The sequence below is a fragment of the Gigantopelta aegis genome, chromosome 11, assembly GCF_016097555.1.
Source record: "Gigantopelta aegis isolate Gae_Host chromosome 11, Gae_host_genome, whole genome shotgun sequence".
In the NCBI taxonomy this organism is placed as follows: Eukaryota; Metazoa; Mollusca; class Gastropoda; order Neomphalida; family Peltospiridae; genus Gigantopelta; species Gigantopelta aegis.
In genome coordinates, this window is record NC_054709.1 from 31947143 (window position 1) to 31965968 (window position 18826).

The window sequence follows — 18826 nt, forward strand, 5'->3', positions numbered from 1 at the left end:
AGATATAGTGTTCAAATCGCATGCTTAACTAACACGGTAAGATACTGGATTAATAGTATAGTTAAAGTTTTCAATCACATGTTTAACTAACATGATAAGATACTGGATTAATAGTATATATATATATATATACATATGTATGTATGTGTGTCTGTGTGTGTGTGTGTGTGTGTATATATATATATATATAGTTTTCAAATAACATGTTCAACTAACACCTTAAGATACTGGATTAATAGGTAAGATACTGGATTAATAGTATATATATAGTTTTCAAATCAGATGTTCGACTGCCACGTTAAGATACTGGATTAATATGTAACAATGCTGGATTAATAGGTAAAATACTGGATTAATAGTATAGAGGCATTTTTCAGGTTGAGTTATCAACTAATGCTATAAGATACTGGATTAAAAGAACAGAGGTAGTTTTCAATTCTTTTAAAGTAGAAACATGATATATTGGATTAATAGTACATAGGTAATTGTATACTCACGTTGTTACAGTAGCACAATACTAGTAACATACTGGATCAAAAGTACAGATCACGTTTTAAGTAGCTCTAACATACTGTATCAATAGTTCATGTGTTTTGAATAGCACTATACGATACTGGATGAGAAGTACTGGGGCAGATTTCTGTTCACGTGTTTTACGTAGAACTATGAAATACTAGATTAATGAGTTTATCTCTCTCCCAGATACTGTGGAGTGTACGGCATCGGACATGAAGATCAAATTGTATCCAGCTGGGACTTTTAGCGGCGTCATCTACGTTGCTGGTGAAAAGAATACGACAGGTTGTATGTTCACAGGCTCAAGTGGAATTCTGGACTTACAGGACGAAAGCTGTGGTAACGTCACTACTGACACGGTCAGTACTATCTATAATCAAGGGTAGCCTGTAATGGAGTCACCTCCGATTCAGTCAGTACTGTCTATAAACAATCACATCCTGTAGTGCACTCGCCTCCAACACGGTCAGTACTATCTATAATCAGGGCTATCATGTGGTGGAGTCAACTCCGACATGGCCAGTACTCTCTATAAACAATCATAGCCTGTGGTGGAGTCACCTCCGACACGGTCAGTACCATTTATAAACAATCACAGCCTGTGGTGGAGTCACCTCCGACACGGTCAGTACTCTCTACAAAAAATCACAGCCTATGGTGGAGTCACCTCCGACACGGTCAGTACTCTCTATAAACAATCACAGCCTGTGATGGAGTCACCTCCAACATAGTCAGTATTATCTACAGACAGGACTAGCCTGTGGCGGAGTCACCTCCGAGACGTTCAGTATTATCTGTAGACAGGGCTGGCCTGTGGTGGTCACCTCCGACACGGTCAGTACTCTCTAAACACAATCACAGTCTATGGTGGAGTCAACCCCAGCTTGGTCAGTGCTGTCTATAAACAATCACACCTGTGGTGGAGTCATCTCCGTCCCGGTCAGTACTATTTATAAACAGTCACAGCCTGTGGTGGAGTCATCTCCGGCCCGGTCAGTACTCTCTATAAACAATCACAGCTTGTGGTGAAGTCAACTCCGACACGGTCAGTACTCTCTATAAACAATGATAGCCTGTGGGGGAGTCACCCCCGACACGGTCAGTACTATTTATAAACAATCACAGCCTGTGGTGGAGTCATCTCCGACACGGTCAGTACTCTCTATAAACAACCACAGTCTGTGGTGGAGTCAACTCCGACACGGTCAGTACTCTCTATAAACAATGATAGCCTGTGGGGGAGTCATCTCCGACACGGTCAATACTATTTATAAACAATCACAGCTTATGGTGGAGTGAAATCCAATACGGTCAGTTCTATCTCTACACAATGACAGTCTGTGGTGGATTCACCTCTATCGACTGCAGCAGCTGGTGTAGTCTAGTGGTATAGCTTCTGGCCATTCTTCAAATTTCCTCTTAACTATAATTATAGCATTTTAAAATATTATTATTATTATTTATTTATTTATTTTTGGTTATGCTGTCATGGTTTTTTTTGGCTGTTTATTCTGGTTGTTTTTAATATCACAAGTTTGATGGTTGAATAAGCACAGCATAAAATAAAATATGAAAAAGGCCATGACATTTGAGCCAGTAAAGATACAAACATGTGTTTACAACTTGATGATTATGATAGAAGGTAATTGCAACACATTAACACATTGAGAATAAGATCGCAGTCATACTAAAATCCAAGATGAATGCCATTTAATACACCGAACGTTCATACGACTGATATCACACCCAATCAACGAATAGAGATCCATTCTTTATTCTATGTTGTTGGAATCAAAACTCATATAACTGTTAGGTTATGCAGGGTTGAAAGGGGAGCCAACTCCCATAATTATGGTTTAACACAAGATTGTTTCCTGCATCTAGAAGAGAATATCATGTCATGTAGTCACAGTGAGTTCCCGATATAGTTAGGTTTAATGGGATTTGCTGCCCTTTTCGGACTCCTCGAAGTAAAGGGTGATACATTTCATACTCCAGGCAGTGAATTTTTTTTGTCTTCTTCTAAGTTAGAAAGTTAAGCATTGTTTCTCAGTTAAATATATATATATATATATATATATATATACTCTTCAAAAGAAGAAACGCAAAACCACATTGTCGTAACATTTGGAGAATTGATTTAATTATTGCATGGTGAGTCCGATAATTACCAAATGTTGCAGGATTGTTCACAATTCACTCTAGTCCATTGTGAGTAAGTGATAGGACACACCACCAAGGTCAAGGTCATCTGGAGTCAATACCGGGTGTGGCCTCCGCGTGTGTTGACAACTGCCTGGCACCGCCTGCCCATTGAAGCAACCAGAGTACGGATGACATCCCGGGGGATGGTGGCCCACTCGGCCTGCAAGGCTGCTGCCAGCTCGGGCACTGTGGTTGTCGCTGTCGGAGGCGTCGGTCCAACTCGTCCCATAGATGCTCAATTGGGTTCAAATCCGGTGATATCGATGGCCAAGGAAGGACATTAATGTTGTTGTTCTGTAGGAAAGCCGTTGTGAGACGTGCTGTGTGAGGCCTGGCGTTGTCATGTTGGAACACTGCGTTGGCGTTGGCCATAACTGGAACGATGTATGGCAGGAGGATCTGGTCAATGTAGCCCTGTGCATTCAGGTTGCCCTGCACGTGGACCAGGTCAGTTCTGCCAGTGTGTGAGATGGCTGCCCACACCATGACACTACCCCCGCCGAATCTGTCCACTTCCTGCACGCAGTTTGCCGCATAACGTTCACCACGACGCCTATACACTCTTCATGACGTCGGAGCAGAAATCGGGACTCGTCACTGAACCACACCTGTCTCCATCGCAGTTGAGGCATTGTCGATGAATCTGGCACCACTGCAGTCGGAGTCGACGGTGTTAGATGACACCTCGAACTGGACGTCTGGCACGAATTCCTACCTCACGTAGGCGGTTCCGTACGGTCTGGTCGGATATCCTGCGCAAACCTGGTATTGCTGCGGCTGTGGAGGTGGCAGTAGTCAATCGTTCCCGAAGGTGGCGTCCCGGATGTAGCGGTCCTGCCCGGGGTAGTGACCCGTGGTCGACCGGATCTAGGGAGGTCACGTGTTGATCCATGTTGCTGGTAACGGTCCCACAGTCTGGAGATGGTGCTTGGGGACACATGGAATGCCCTGGCAACGGCCGTTCTGGATTCGCCTGCGTCTAGTCGGCCGATGGCATTGTTTCTCTGTTCACTGAGACGTGGCATGTCCTGGATTGTCAACTGTCGGCCAGATACAGAGGCCAGGCAAGCGAACACCCTGCACTTTTATACTGTCGGTGTTCATGTTGCACGTGCAGACAACGCACGTGCAGTGGTGACATGGTTTGCACGTGGCTGCGTTTTTGCGAATATTCACATTTTGGAACTTTATTGTACAGTAGCTGCGTTTTATCGAATGTAACCGTGGGAATGTGTTTGGGACATGCAATGACCTTATATTCACAAAGCATGAACCGGTAGGAAACATAAAATCGGAGTTATAACCCATTTGTACCCTTTTGCGTTTCTTTTTTTGAAGAGTATATATATATATATATATATATATATATATATACTCTGTCAAAAAAGAAATGCATAGGCGAAATATTCATGGAATTATCTCTTTAATACAAAGTGGCATAATTTCGTTATTGATGATCGTATCACAGTCAAATTTGACATGAGTATGTAACAATGTTCTGGCTATGGACTGACGGCAGTGGAGGCGTTTTCCTCACCAACCAGCGTCGCACGAGGGCGCCAGCAGTAGCAATCACTGCGCGACATCTCCTTGGCATAGACTTAATGAGTCTCTGAATCCGGGCACGTGAAATCCTAGCCCATTCTTCCTGCAGCGCATGTGACAGTTGCGGAAGCGTCCGAGGCTCCGGGTCACGTTGGCGTACACGTCTGTCCAGTTCGTCCCATAGATGTTCAATGGAGTTGAGATCTGGTGATCTTGATGGCTATGGCAGCACATAAATGTTCTCATTCTATAAGAAATACATTGTTACACGTGACGTATGCGGCCTGGCATTGTCCTGCTAAAAGAGTTCTCTTTGTCGATCCAAAATGGGAAGCATGTGATGGCGAAGAATTTCATCCTGGTAGCGTACACCTGTCAGGTTGCCTTATACGAACACAAGTTAACTTCTGCCAGTGTATGAGATGGCTCCCCACATCATGACACTCCCTCCACCGAATCTTTCAACTTGGGCGACGCAGTTGTTGGCAAAACGTTTCATTGTGGCGTCTATAAACACGTTGTCGTCCATCACGTCGCTGTAGAAGGAAACGTGACTCATCGCTGAACCACTGTCGCTGTTATTTTCCAAGTTGCACCCCTGTACATTCGTGCACCAGCGAACACGTAAATGTCGATGTTGACGTCGCAGAACGGGGCCAACATACGGTCTCCTAGCCCGTAAACCAGCTTCTCGAAGTCGGTTCCAAATGGTATGTGAAGACACCCTTCTCAAACCAGGTATGCGCCCAGCAATGTTCTTTGCTGTGGCAGTTCGGTGACGCAAGTGCAGAACCCGGATGTAGCGATATTGTGCAGCAGTTGTTATGCGAGTTCTTCCACTTCTGGGCCGGTCTTCAGCTGATTGAAACTGCTGGTACCTGTCCCAGAGACGTGAAATGGTGCTCTGATGGACGTTCATGTGGCATGCGATTGCTGACTGCGATTCACCTAACTGGAAGCGGCCTATTGCAATGTTTCGATTCGGCAGGCTTAATATTGGCATCTACGTCGAAATGGAAATGAGGCATCATTGCGAGCATTGCAGCTTTATATACCCATCACTACCCACAAATATTTTCCTGAGTTCCACGTGCATTCACTACAATTTTACCATTTCACGCCGATTTCCTGCAATTGTCGCACAAAGTGCGTTAAATTTGTTTTAGGGTGCATTTGGGCATGCTGTCCCATTCCAGGAACATTAACAAACAACGTCATTCAGCAACATTGTACAAAAAACCCCGATATTTTGTAAAATCAAACACTTTTCTTCTTTCCCAATCACCTATGTGTTTCTTTTTTGACAGAGTGTATATATATATATATATATATATATATATATATATATATATATATATATATATATATATATATATGTTATATATAGTGGTGAGATACCTGCAATATTGAAACTAGAATAGTGTTTTGAGTTCAGTGTGGTGCTTCATTGCAGCCTAATATTTTGTACTCTAAAGCTTAACTGAAGTAATAAAAATTAGGTTGTTTTTTTTTGGGTTGTTTTTTTTGGTGGGTGTGTGGATGAGGGATGTAAGTTGGATCACACAAGGGAACTAACAGGAAACTTAATTGGGGATAGCCGCGTACTTCCCTACATTGGATATCATTTTCTATCATTTTAACAATGAGGTGACCTTTTGTTGTCCATAGGATTTGAATTGTTGTCATTCTGGGATTGATGTACTTACCATGTTTGACACCCATCTCTATTTTTATGCTGTCGTTAAACATTCATTCATTCATTCTGGAACAAATGTAGTCTTTGTTTTATTGACAGGCAACCGGTGACCGGTCTAGAATTGTGATTGTACAGTACAATGATAAATACATCACCGAACTTGACACCAAGCTGACGGTTACGTGCCCAGCCGCAGGAGCAGGCACAGTTGACGTCACGGCTACTTTCAGCAGCCAAGACCCGGATGGGTGAGTGACGTATGAGTGACGTAATATCATTATGAGTGACGTAATATCATTATTATCATTATGAGTGGCATATCTTTATTTTTACTTTTATGAGTGACGAATAGTGATCTTTAGAGTTACATTTCCTGACCTGTAGCTATGCAAGGCAGATGCATTCTATGACCAGCAGCCCTGTCTACACAATCATACATTTATCCAAAAACAAGCTGGGACAAATGTGCCCACTTGTTGCGAACAAATGTATGACTGTGTTGACCTCTTTTGCAACAAAGTTAGACAAGGTGGAACAACTTGTAACATGTTGCACAATTTAACTGCATGCTTCATCTTTCTCACTTTTAACCAATCAGACACTTAAGATGAGCCATGTGACCAAGGTTCTGCATCGCGTAATATCCAAATGGTAGCATCAACACAAGAGGAGAAAGCATGGTTTCACCACGAAGTAGTTAAAATGATTAACCTTTATGAGCAAAGCCCATGCCTTTGTAACATTTTAGTACCAGAATACAAACACAAAGACGAGAAAAGTGGTTATAGCTGGGAAAGGAGGTGGGTGGGGTGGTAATAATCAGTGTTTTCTAGGAGTATTTTTGTCTGTTTTTGTTTAGAAACCTTTATTTTCAAACATGTTAAATATTGTATGTTTTTGATTAATTGCTATAGTGAAATGTAAATACGTTGCTCCTCCAAACATACACTGCGTCCTACACCCGGTATGTCCAGCGATGTATGATCGTGTAGACAGGGCTTTAGAATTACATTTCCCCACCTCTAGCTATGCAAGGCAGATCCATTCTATGACCGGTGGCTGATCTAAGAGGAGCCTCAGGCGCCGGCTCCCCTCTCTAAATTTTATGACAATTATAATTTCATTTTTTCATTTTTGTTTTATGTTGGAGAATCCGAGGAATCCCATCGGAGACGTTTGTGTCCTTCGACCACATGTCACTGGGAACCCCCTAAATGCATTTTTTGGATCCGCCACTGATGACGTCACCTAAATATAATAAATAATATCCTGTATGACCACGTGATCTAGTTTAGTGAAATTTTAAAAATTAAATGTATACATTTCATTCTAATCACAACAATCTAGGGGTATGGTGATTTGTTTTTATTTGTTTCTTTGTTTTGTTTCGGTTCTTGTTTCTTCTTCTTTTCACAAACAACAACAACAAACAAACAAAACACTACTTGATACAGAAAGTGTATTGTTATTTTAAAGTTTTCCATTTTACCACCAAATCCTTCTATTAAAACTTGACAATTACCTTGACCAGTCTAGGTACTGCCTAAACGTCTTGGAGACAGTGATATTATAATGTGAGGATTCTCAAGAATTTCAAACATTCGCTCACTCTCAATCCGTATCGACTGAAGTTCATTACTATTAAAACATTTATTTGTTAAACGTTTTACACAAACATTACACCACAGACACACATAGACACACACACACATACGTATACACAAACACGCACACCTACACACACACAAACATCACCCCACACACAGACACACACACACACATAGACACACATATACATACACACACACACATAGACATACATATACACACATACATAGACACACACAACAGACACACACATACACATAGACATACACACACACACACACAGACACACACATAGACATACACACAGACACACATAGACACACACAGACACGCACACACACACAGAAACACACACATATACACTCACACACATATAGACACACACACACATAGACACACACACACACACACACACACACACACACACACACACACACACACTCATACACACACACACACACACACACACTTTGGTTTGAAGTATGTGTTGTTCTGTTACAGAAACATCAAAGAACAGGCCATCACCAACACGGCTGACATCGACTCATCCGCTGTAAACTTTGAGATCAAGCTGAAGGATGGGACTTCTGTATCCAGTTCAACCAGAGTTCCTTTAAATGATCAGCTCACATTTGAGTTTGCTGGTATATATATATATATATATATATATATATATATATATATATATATATATATATATATGTATACTCTTCAAAAGAAGAAACGCAAAACCACATTGTCGTAACATTTGGAGAATTGATTTAATTATTGAATGTTGCAGGATTGTTCACAATTCACTCTAGTCCATTGTGAGTAAGTGATAGGACACACCACCAAGGTCAAGGTCATCTGGTGTCAATACCGGGTGTGGCCTCCGCGTGTGTTGACAACTGCCTGGCACCGCCTGCCCACTGAAGCAACCAGAGTACGGATGACGTCCCGGGGGATGGTGGCCCACTCGGCCTGCAAGGCTGCTGCCAGCTCGGGCAGGGTCTGGGGCTGTGGTTGTCGCTGTCGGAGGCGTCGGTCCAACTCGTCCCATAGATGCTCAATTGGGTTCAAATCCGGTGATATCGATGGCCAAGGAAGGACATTAATGTTGTTGTTCTGTAGGAAAGCCGTTTGAGACGTGCTGTGTGAGGCCTGGCGTTGTCATGTTGGAACACTGCGTTGGCGTTGGCCATAACTGGAACGATGTGTGGCCGGAGGATCTGGTCAATGTAGCCCTGTGCATTCAGGTTGCCCTGCACGTGGACCAGGTCAGTTCTGCCAGTGTGTGAGATGGCTGCCCACACCATGACACTACCCCCGCCGAATCTGTCCACTTCCTGCACGCAGTTTGCCGCATAACGTTCACCACGACGCCTATAAACGCGACATCTTCCATCATGACGTCGGAGCAGAAATCGGGACTCGTCACTGAACCACACCTGTCTCCATCGCAGTTGAGGCCATTGTCGATGAATCTGGCACCACTGCAGTCGGAGTCGACGGTGTTGTGGTGTTAAGATGACACCTCGAACTGGACGTCTGGCACGAATTCCTACCTCACGTAGGCGGTTCCGTACGGTCTGGTCGGATATCCTGCGCAAACCTGGTATTGCTGCGGCTGTGGAGGTGGCAGTAGTCAATCGTTCCCGAAGGTGGCGTACCCGGATGTAGCGGTCCTGCCCGGGGGTAGTGACCCGTGGTCGACCGGATCTAGGGAGGTCACGTGTTGATCCATGTTGCTGGTAACGGTCCCACAGTCTGGAGATGGTGCTTGGGGACACATGGAATGCCCTGGCAACGGCCGTTCTAGATTCGCCTGCGTCTAGTCGGCCGATGGCATTGTTTCTCTGCGGTTCACTGAGACGTGGCATGTCCTGGATTGTCAACTGTCGGCCAGGCAAGCGAACACCCTGCACTTTTATACTGTCGGTGTTCATGTTGCACGTGCAGACAACGCACGTGCAGTGGTGACATGGTTTGCACGTGGCTGCGTTTTTGCGAATATTCACATTTTGAAACTTTATTTTACAGTAGCTGCGTTTTATCGAATGTAACCGTGGGAATGTGTTTGGGACATGCAATGACCTTATATTCACAAAGCATGAACCGGTAGGAAACATAAAATCGGAGTTATAACCCATTTGTACCCTTTTGCGTTTCTTTTTTTGAAGAGTATATATGTGTGTGTGTGTGTGTGTGTGTGTGTGTGTGTGTGTGTGTGTGTGTGTGTGTACATCATATTGTATCTTACATTTTTAGTGCAATCAAAGTATGTGATCTTTTTCAGATCACATACTTTAAGAATTTGATAGGTTTATTGACATTTAAGCAAACGTACTGGGGTGACACTCCATAATTGACGTTACTGGTAAGTTCATCTGTGGACTGTCTGGTAATAAGGTCACATATGGTTGTCTTGAGTACTTACATCCATTATGACAAACACTGTACTACTGGTAAGTTCATCTGTGGACTGTCTGGTAATAAGGTCACATATGGTTGTCTTGAGTACTTACATCCATTATGACAAATACTGTACTACTGGTAAGTTCATCTGTGGACTGTCTGGTAATAAGGTCACATATGGTTGTCTTGAGTACTTACATCCATTATGGTACTACTGGTAAGTTCATCTGTGGACTGTCTGGTAATAAGGTTACATATGGTTGTCTTGAATACTTACATCCATTATGACAAATACTGTACTACTGGTAAGTTCATCTGTGGACTGTCTGGTAATAAGGTCACATATGGTTGTCTTGAGTACTTACATCCATTATGACAAATACTGTACTACTGGTAAGTTCATCTGTGGACTGTCTGGTAATAAGGTCACATATGGTTGTCTTGAGTACTTACATCCATTATGACAAACACTGTACTACTGGTAAGTTCATCTGTGGACTGTCTGGTAATAAGGTCACATATGGTTGTCTTGAGTACTTACATCCATTATGACAAACACTGTACTACTGGTAAGTTCATCTGTGGACTGTCTGGTAATAAGGTCACATATGGTTGTCTTGAGTACTTACATCCATTATGACAAACACTGTACTACTGGTAAGTTCATCTGTGGACTGTCTGGTAATAAGGTCACATATGGTTGTCTTGAGTACTTACATCCATTATGACAAGAACTGTACTACTGGTAAGTTCATCTGTGGACTGTCTGGTAATAAGGTCACATATGGTTGTCTTGAGTACTTACATCCATTATGACAAATACTGTACTACTGGTAAGTTCATCTGTGGACTGTCTGGTAATAAGGTCACATATGGTTGTCTTGAGTACTTACATCCATTATGACAAATACTGTACTACTGGTAAGTTCATCTGTGGACATGTTGTCTTGAGTACTGGTAGTAAGGTACATATGGTTGTCTTGAGTACACATCCATTATGACAAATACTGTACTACTGGTAAGTTCATCTGTGGACTGTCTGGTAATAAGGTTGCATATGGTTGTCTTGAGTACTTACATCCATTATGACAAATACTGTACTACTGGTAAGTTCATCTGTGGACTGTCTGGTAATAAGGTCACATATGGTTGTCTTGAGTACTTACATCCATTATGACAAATGACAAATACTGTACTACTGGTAAGTTCATCTGTGGACTGTCTGGTAATAAGGTCACATATGGTTGTCTTGAGTACTTACATCCATTATGACAAATACTGTACTACTGGTAAGTTCATCTGTGGACTGTCTGGTAATAAGGTCACATATGGTTGTCTTGAGTACTTACATCCATTATGACAAAGTTCACTGTACTACTGGTAACATCCATTATGTACTACTGGTAAGTTCATCTGTGGACTGTCTTGTAATAAGGTCACATATGGTTGTCTTGAGTACTTACATCCATTATGACAAATACTGTACTACTGGTAAGTTCATCTGTGGACTGTCTGGTAATAAGGTCACATATGGTTGTCTTGAGTACTTACATCCATTATGACAAACACTGTACTACTGGTAAGTTCATCTGTGGACTGTCTGGTAATAAGGTAATAAGGTCACATATGGTTGTCTTGAGTACTTACATCCATTATGACAAACACTGTACTACTGGTAAGTTCATCTGTGGACTGTCTGGTAATAAGGTCACATATGGTTGTCTTGAGTACTTACATCCATTATGACAAATACTGTACTACTGGTAAGTTCATCTGTGGACTGTCTGGTAATAAGGTCACATATGGTTGTCTTGAGTACTTACATCCATTATGACAAACACTGTACTACTGGTAAGTTCATCTGTGGACTGTCTGGTAATAAGGTCACATATGGTTGTCTTGAGTACTTACATCCATTATGACAAATGTACTGTACTACTGGTAAGTTCATCTGTGGACTGTCTGGTAATAAGGTCACATATGGTTGTCTTGTATACTTACATCCATTATGACAAATACTGTACTACTGGTAAGTTCATCTGTGGACTGTCTGGTAATAAGGTCACATATGGTTGTCTTGAGTACTTACATCCATTATGACAAATACTGTACTACTGGTAAGTTCATCTGTGGACTGTCTGGTAATAAGGTCACATATGGTTGTCTTGAGTACTTACATCCATTATGACAAATATTGTACTACTGGTAAGTTCTCTGTGGACTGTCTGGTAATAAGGTCACATATGGTTGTCTTGAGTACTTACATCCATTATGACAAATACTGTACTACTGGTAAGTTCATCTGTGGACTGTCTGGTAATAAGGTCACATATGGTTGTCTTGAGTACTTACATACATTAAGACAAAACACTGTACTACTGGTAAGTTCATATATCGACAGTTTGGTAATAAGGTCACATATCGTTGTCTTGAGTACTTACATCCATTAAGATAAATAAATGTGATCTAGTGGTGTTGTAAAATAAAACTAACTTTGTTTTAGATAATCTCCGCTGACGAACTTTAAAGCTGTATCTAACTACATGCCATTTCATTGGTTCCCTTTTTGAGAGAAACGGAGTGTAACAATATCTTTGTATTGATTTGCTAAACATACGAAGGTGTGCACAACCCAACACGTTCTCTGGATCCACGTCTGCTGAGTGACGGACTAACTGACGAGTTAATTAATGCATCCTTATTTTTATTTGACTGACTCTGATATTTAAACTATTACAGTGAGAGTTGAGTCGTGTACGGCGTCTAACGGTAAATCTGGTGCAGATGAGGAGACTCTGAAGCTCATAGAAAACAGGTTGGTGATAACACTGTTGTTTCATAACAGTGTTACTAATCACATATTAAAACGGATTCTAGAAATGTAAGCCACACATCGGATGATTCTGGTCATCACATATTTGAATCTGTCCGATCCTGATCGTAGATATAGTGTGTACATATACAGCAGTGAAAAGTGTTTTAATAACAGTATTTTAGTTTAACCTGTATTGTGGTGTTGCAAAACAAACATTTCTTTGCTCCCCCACCTCTCGCTCGCTCTCTCTCTCTCTCTCTCTCTCTCTCTCTCTCTCTCTCTCTCTCTCTCTCTCTCTCTCTCTCTCTCTCTCTCTAAAAAGTGTTCTAATAACAGCTTGTTAGTTTAAACTGTTTTGTTGTGCTATTACACAAACATTGCTTTTGTTTTCTGTTCAGCTGCCCGTCGTCGGAGGTGGGCAAACTGATGGAGCAGGATCCAACTCCAGACGACGACTTCAAAGTTACATTTAAGCTGCGGCCATTCAAGTTCAACAAGAACAACGCTATATCTATAACCTGCACGGTCAAAGTGTGCCCCACGGGAAGCGCGCAGTGTCAGCCAGTAAGTTTAAGCAACATCAGTGTCGTAATACTTAAGTCGTCAGCCTTACGGTCGGTGGGTACTGGGTTTGCACCCGGTATCGAGGTATTGGGGTATGAGGATATAATACCACTCCACCGACTTTAGTCGCTCATTAACCACTAGGAACCAACCATTAACCCTTGTTCGCTGTCCTGGATAGATATTCCTGAAAGGTAAATGAATATAACAATTAACCTGGATAGACATCCGTGAAAGTTAATAGTGTATAAGCATATGGAATGAAATAATTTCAGTTTACAGACATCCCATTTCTGGCAATATTTTGTCATTTTGTTACATCATTCTTGTAATATGGCGCCAACATTTTCTCTTTTTACTACATCATTGTTGTAATCTGAGATCAACATTTTGCCATTATAATGTGACATCAACACTTTGTCATTTTGTTACGTCATTGTTGTAATGTGACGTCGTGGAGTAGTTCAATGGTAGAGCATTCGCCACTACTATAACAACTGTGGTAATCACCATATGATACATTCGTCACCACTATAACAATTGTGGTAATCACCGTATGATATATTCGCTGACACTATAACAATTGTGGTAATCACCGTATGATACATTCACCGCCACCATAACAATTGTGGTAATCACTGTATGATACATTCGCCATCACTATATTAATTGTGGTGATCACTGTATGATACATTCGCCACCACTATAACAACTGTGGTAATCACCATGATACATTCGCCGCCACTATAACAACTGTGGTAATCACTGTATGATACATTCGCCGCCACTATAACAATGGTGGTAATCACATGATACATTCGCCATCACTATAACAATTGTGGTAATCACTGTATGATACATTCGCCACCACTATAATAATTGTGGTAATCACTCTATGATACATTCGCCGCCACTATAACAATTGTGGTAATCACCATATGATACATTCGCCACTACTATAGCAATTGTGGTAATCACCATATGATACATTCGCCGCCTCTATAACAATTGTGGTAATCACTGTATGATACATTCGCCGCCACTATAACAATTGTGGTGATCACCGTATGATACATTCGCCGCCACTATAGCAATTACTAAACAAGATGAACAGAGATAACGATTATCAATGGATCTGGACTATTTGTTAACAGTGAAAGTATATCAAGACAAAAGTATACCGAGACAGACATGTGAAATGCTGGACTTCCTCATTGACAACATACGAGTATATGTCTCATTTGTGAGTAGGGCATAACGGCAGGATGTAGGTATCTCCATGGCAACCAACTGTGCTCCATTACTCATGTGAAATGCTGGACTTCCTCATTGACAACATACGAGTATATGTCTCATTTGTGGGTAGGGCATAATGGCAGGTAGTAGCTATCTTCATGGGCGCCAACTGTGCTCCATTACTCATGTGAAATGCTGGACTTCCTCATTGACAACATACGAGTATATGTCTCATTTGGGGGTAGGGCATAACGGCAGGATGTAGGTATCTCCATGGGCACCAACTGTGCTCCATTGCTCTCTTTGACACCCAATAGCCAATGATTAATAAATCAATGTGCTCTAGTGGTGTCGTTAAAAACCTTCCATTACTCTCCGATTTGTTTCTCTGTGTATACGAATAAGATTTTCTATCTAATCTGACAAATCAAAACAAAAGGGTCTGAAGAAAAAGGTTTTAATTTCACATTTTGATATATTCATGATCTAGTATCATTCATTTATAATCTTATATTATTTTCTATAATAATAATAATAATAAGATCACATATTACCTGTCATTGGTTTATCCACCAGAGTTGGACATAAAGGAAACTACAGGAAGTATACAATCTGTTTCATACCTTGATCTATACACAGAGATTGAGAACGACGTTGACCTGCATACAAAGTTGTATGATAAAAAACATGACTTCAGCTTTCCAATATCTTCATGTCTAGCAATATTCCTTCTGCTCCAGCTTTTGCTGTTTGTATTTTGCAAGTTCTGAGATACCTTAGGGCATGCTCATCATATGCCGATTTTAAAGGCTGACATTTTGTTCTGGTGAAAACTATATTTTGTATTGATGGTGAATGAATAAATGATTAACGATACCCCAGCACAAAAATGCATATTGGTTACTGTGTGTCAAAAATGGTAAATATATGAAACTATTGTGTATTGATGGTAAAATATCATTTTGATACATGGCTTATTTTTATAAAGGCGCGAGATCCAACAGGTAATTAAAAAAACCTCGAATGCATCCCTATGGGACTCTCCTGGAATGTCGACAACAATCAGTAAATTAAACAGGATTAAAAAGGATGAAGTCTTCAGTAAAGGATTTCCTTGTGAGAGGCTATCCTATACACGAGACACTAGATATAGATCCATAGAGCCTCAAATAACACAATATTTTATTCCTAATATAGGTATAAAGGTGTAGTGTAGAATAATTAATGTGTGCGTGTAACAGTAAGGATATCTAATTGTAGATGGACTGTAGTACCGGAAATGGACCGAATCGGCGTAAACGAAGATCAACGGAAATCTCTGACGAAACCCTCAGAAAGACGATCATCATCCAGTTCCCAGAACTTGAGCAGACAAGTAAGTTGTTTGATTTTCTTTTAGAATGACAATCTAGAAATTAGAGGGAAATCTCTCAAAGTTTACACATGAGTAGGTCGATATTAATGTCTTTTAGCATGTATATCTATAACCCCTGCACGTGCTGTAACCTTACCGTGGTGCAGGGGTGTAACATTCTCTTTGAGAATGGCCAATATAGCACAAAATTGAAGTTTTGAGTAAAAGTCAGTATCTATCTGTGATATTTGTGTTTTTGCACAGTTCTTTACACTGTGTTTTTGTTTAAGTCTTGAATGTTTATATTGATGTTGATCATCACTTTATTTGTTTGCATTACCATAGTTTGTCACCCAATAGCCGATGTATTTTTCGTGCTGGGGTGTCGTTAAACATTCATTCATTCATTCATATATATATATATATATATATGTAAATAAATGAGTAGGTTGATAACAATATATTTAACATGTCCATATAGAAATATGCGAGCAGGTTGATATTAATGCATTTTAGTGTGTCCATCTAGAAATATGAGTAGGTTGATATTAATTTATTACTATGTCCATCTAGAAATAAGTGAGCATTTTGATATTAATATATAGATTGTTCATTGTAAGTAATTATTTCATTTGCTTCAGCCATTTGGTACATGGCTGATGTTTACATATTCAGCACATAAACATAGAGACGTAATTATATATCGTGGAAAATACTATTTATTTCTGTACATCTTTAAATTGAAAACATATATTTGTGATAACATGTATGTATTATGGAGAAGCCCTAGTAAGTTGCATAACTTGTGCCTAATCCATTTGTTCTTTTAAAAAACAATAAAATATGTTTCAATCAATTCAATGTGGTTTTTTAACATTAACCAGGCCAGAAAACCCAACACCCAACACCTAGACTCTAGGGAGCTTCGCGCTTTTGTCTTCAGCCCTCCCCCCCCCCCACCCCCGAGACAAATGTTGACTTTCTTCCACCATACCTGTTTTACATTTCCATCTAGAACTATGTGAGTAGGTTCGTATTAGTCGATTGCATAATTAATTTAACAAAATAATTTATCTATTTTACAGAAGCATCTGACACTTCGAAGAAAACCTCCGTGAATGACGTCACAACCCCGCTTGTGGCTGGCGTTGCCATAGTGATCATTCTGCTGCTTGTCATCTGCATCGTTGTTTTGTTGTTTGTCAAGAAGAGAAGATCCAACCGGAAGTCCCAAGACGAGGGTGTCAACAAGCAGACGATTTAATCAGCTATTCCAGAGCAATCAGAAGCAGCTCTGTCTGTTGTAGCAGACAATGCTAGTAAAACCATATATGGATTTATTTAAATAACTGCCGTACATATAATATGTATTTTACATATACCGGACCTGTTCTTTTAAAACATTGCAAGTAAACTTTATCTAATTTTAAAGATAATAAAGAAAGAATATATATGTTTTGTATTTTTTCGTTTTATTGCCGATCGGTGCAGTATGTTCGAATCCTGACAGTTTGTTCGATACGTATGTTGAACCCATTCTAAAATACGGGTGTTAGACGTGGGATTGAAACAAGTGAATATTTTATATTGCAAGGTTTTGTTAGATGTTCATAAAAGGCAATCACTTTGTGTGTGTACATTTACACTGCGTTAACTTGAATGTCATTGCAATACAAAAGGTACATAATTATTTTAAAATGCTGGCTTGCACTGTTGAAAAGAAAGAAGTATATGCATGAAACATGAATATTATACAAATCGGACTATCTGAACGACACAACCGCATCCCTGCACGATGTAGAGTTCAATGGGTATTTAGCAAAATGGTGGTTGATTCCATGAATCTCTATCTATTGCCTCGACTATAGGACAGTCAGTCCTGGATATTCCATCCTGTTTTCAATGCTATATAGTGCCTCGTTTATAGGACAGTGACTCCCGAGGAGATACACTTTTTCCGCCACAAAGAGGACTGCCACTCCCAGACTACTAAATCGAAATTAGCACAAGACAGAGCGATCACCGGAATAAGTGCAACTGCTAAAGTTTCGAGCCTGGACTTTGTCAGTTGCCAAGGTTCTTTGTCAGTTGCTAAGTCCAGTTCTTATAAAGCAGACAAAGTGCAGGCTCGAAACTTTAGGAAAGAGTGCAGCCTTTAGCTGAATTATTTTTATATGGGAGACACTATAGTTTTCGTTCTGAATTTGTAGTCTGTTTTGCTCTTACTTTTGGGCATTGCTTTAGGTGCTTACGTCGCAGGATCGAACCACTTCGGTGGATCCATTCAGCTGATTGGGTTTTTTTTTTCTCGTAACAAACAGTGCACCACAAGTGGACAATGACCGTGGTATGTGCTTTCCTGTCTGAGGGAAAGTGCATACAAAAGATCTCTCTCTATTTTTATTCGAAGACTGTTATAACAACAACAAAAAAGTAAGTTGTTTTCAAATATATTGTATTTTATGTTTTTAAAAGAATTGTTTTCACTTAAGCTGTTCAACATCGTTTTTCGTTCATTACACGCCGCTATTTTGACACAACTATAAAATGTTTTTATCATACCCACGTCCAAATCTGGTTAGGGAATGCAAAAATATGTCGACTTTTATTCCTTTGTAATTTCTTTAACGCGTAGTCGACTTTTTCTTTGTGCTCGGAGGATCGTCGAACCGTTCATTCATTCATTAATAATAGAGGAGCACAGAGGATGAACGATCAATAGCTTTCTATTCAATCTGTAAACCTTTATGGATGATCATGTTGTAACTATTAAGTTCAAGTTCTTTACCAGACCTTTACCAGACCTCATATTATGTTAAAAATCTGGTGGCTACCAATAACATAATCAACGACACTACTGTCTTTGCGTGTTAGTTTTCCAATATATTTA

The 18826-nt window shown here is 40.4% G+C and overlaps 1 protein-coding gene across 1 annotated transcript; it reads left to right on the forward strand.

Annotated features, from left to right (window-relative positions):
* Nucleotides 1–728: 728 nt before the first annotated feature.
* Nucleotides 729–17314, forward strand: LOC121385140. The gene is made up of 8 exons (XM_041515677.1): nucleotides 729–875; nucleotides 6062–6210; nucleotides 8072–8214; nucleotides 11424–11546; nucleotides 12707–12782; nucleotides 13181–13346; nucleotides 15843–15957; nucleotides 17022–17314. The coding sequence occupies exons 1-8, from the start codon at nucleotides 729–731 to the stop codon at nucleotides 17198–17200; spliced, it is 1098 nt and encodes a 365-aa protein (XP_041371611.1). The 3' UTR covers nucleotides 17201–17314.
* The last annotated feature ends 1512 nt before the right edge of the window (nucleotides 17315–18826 follow it).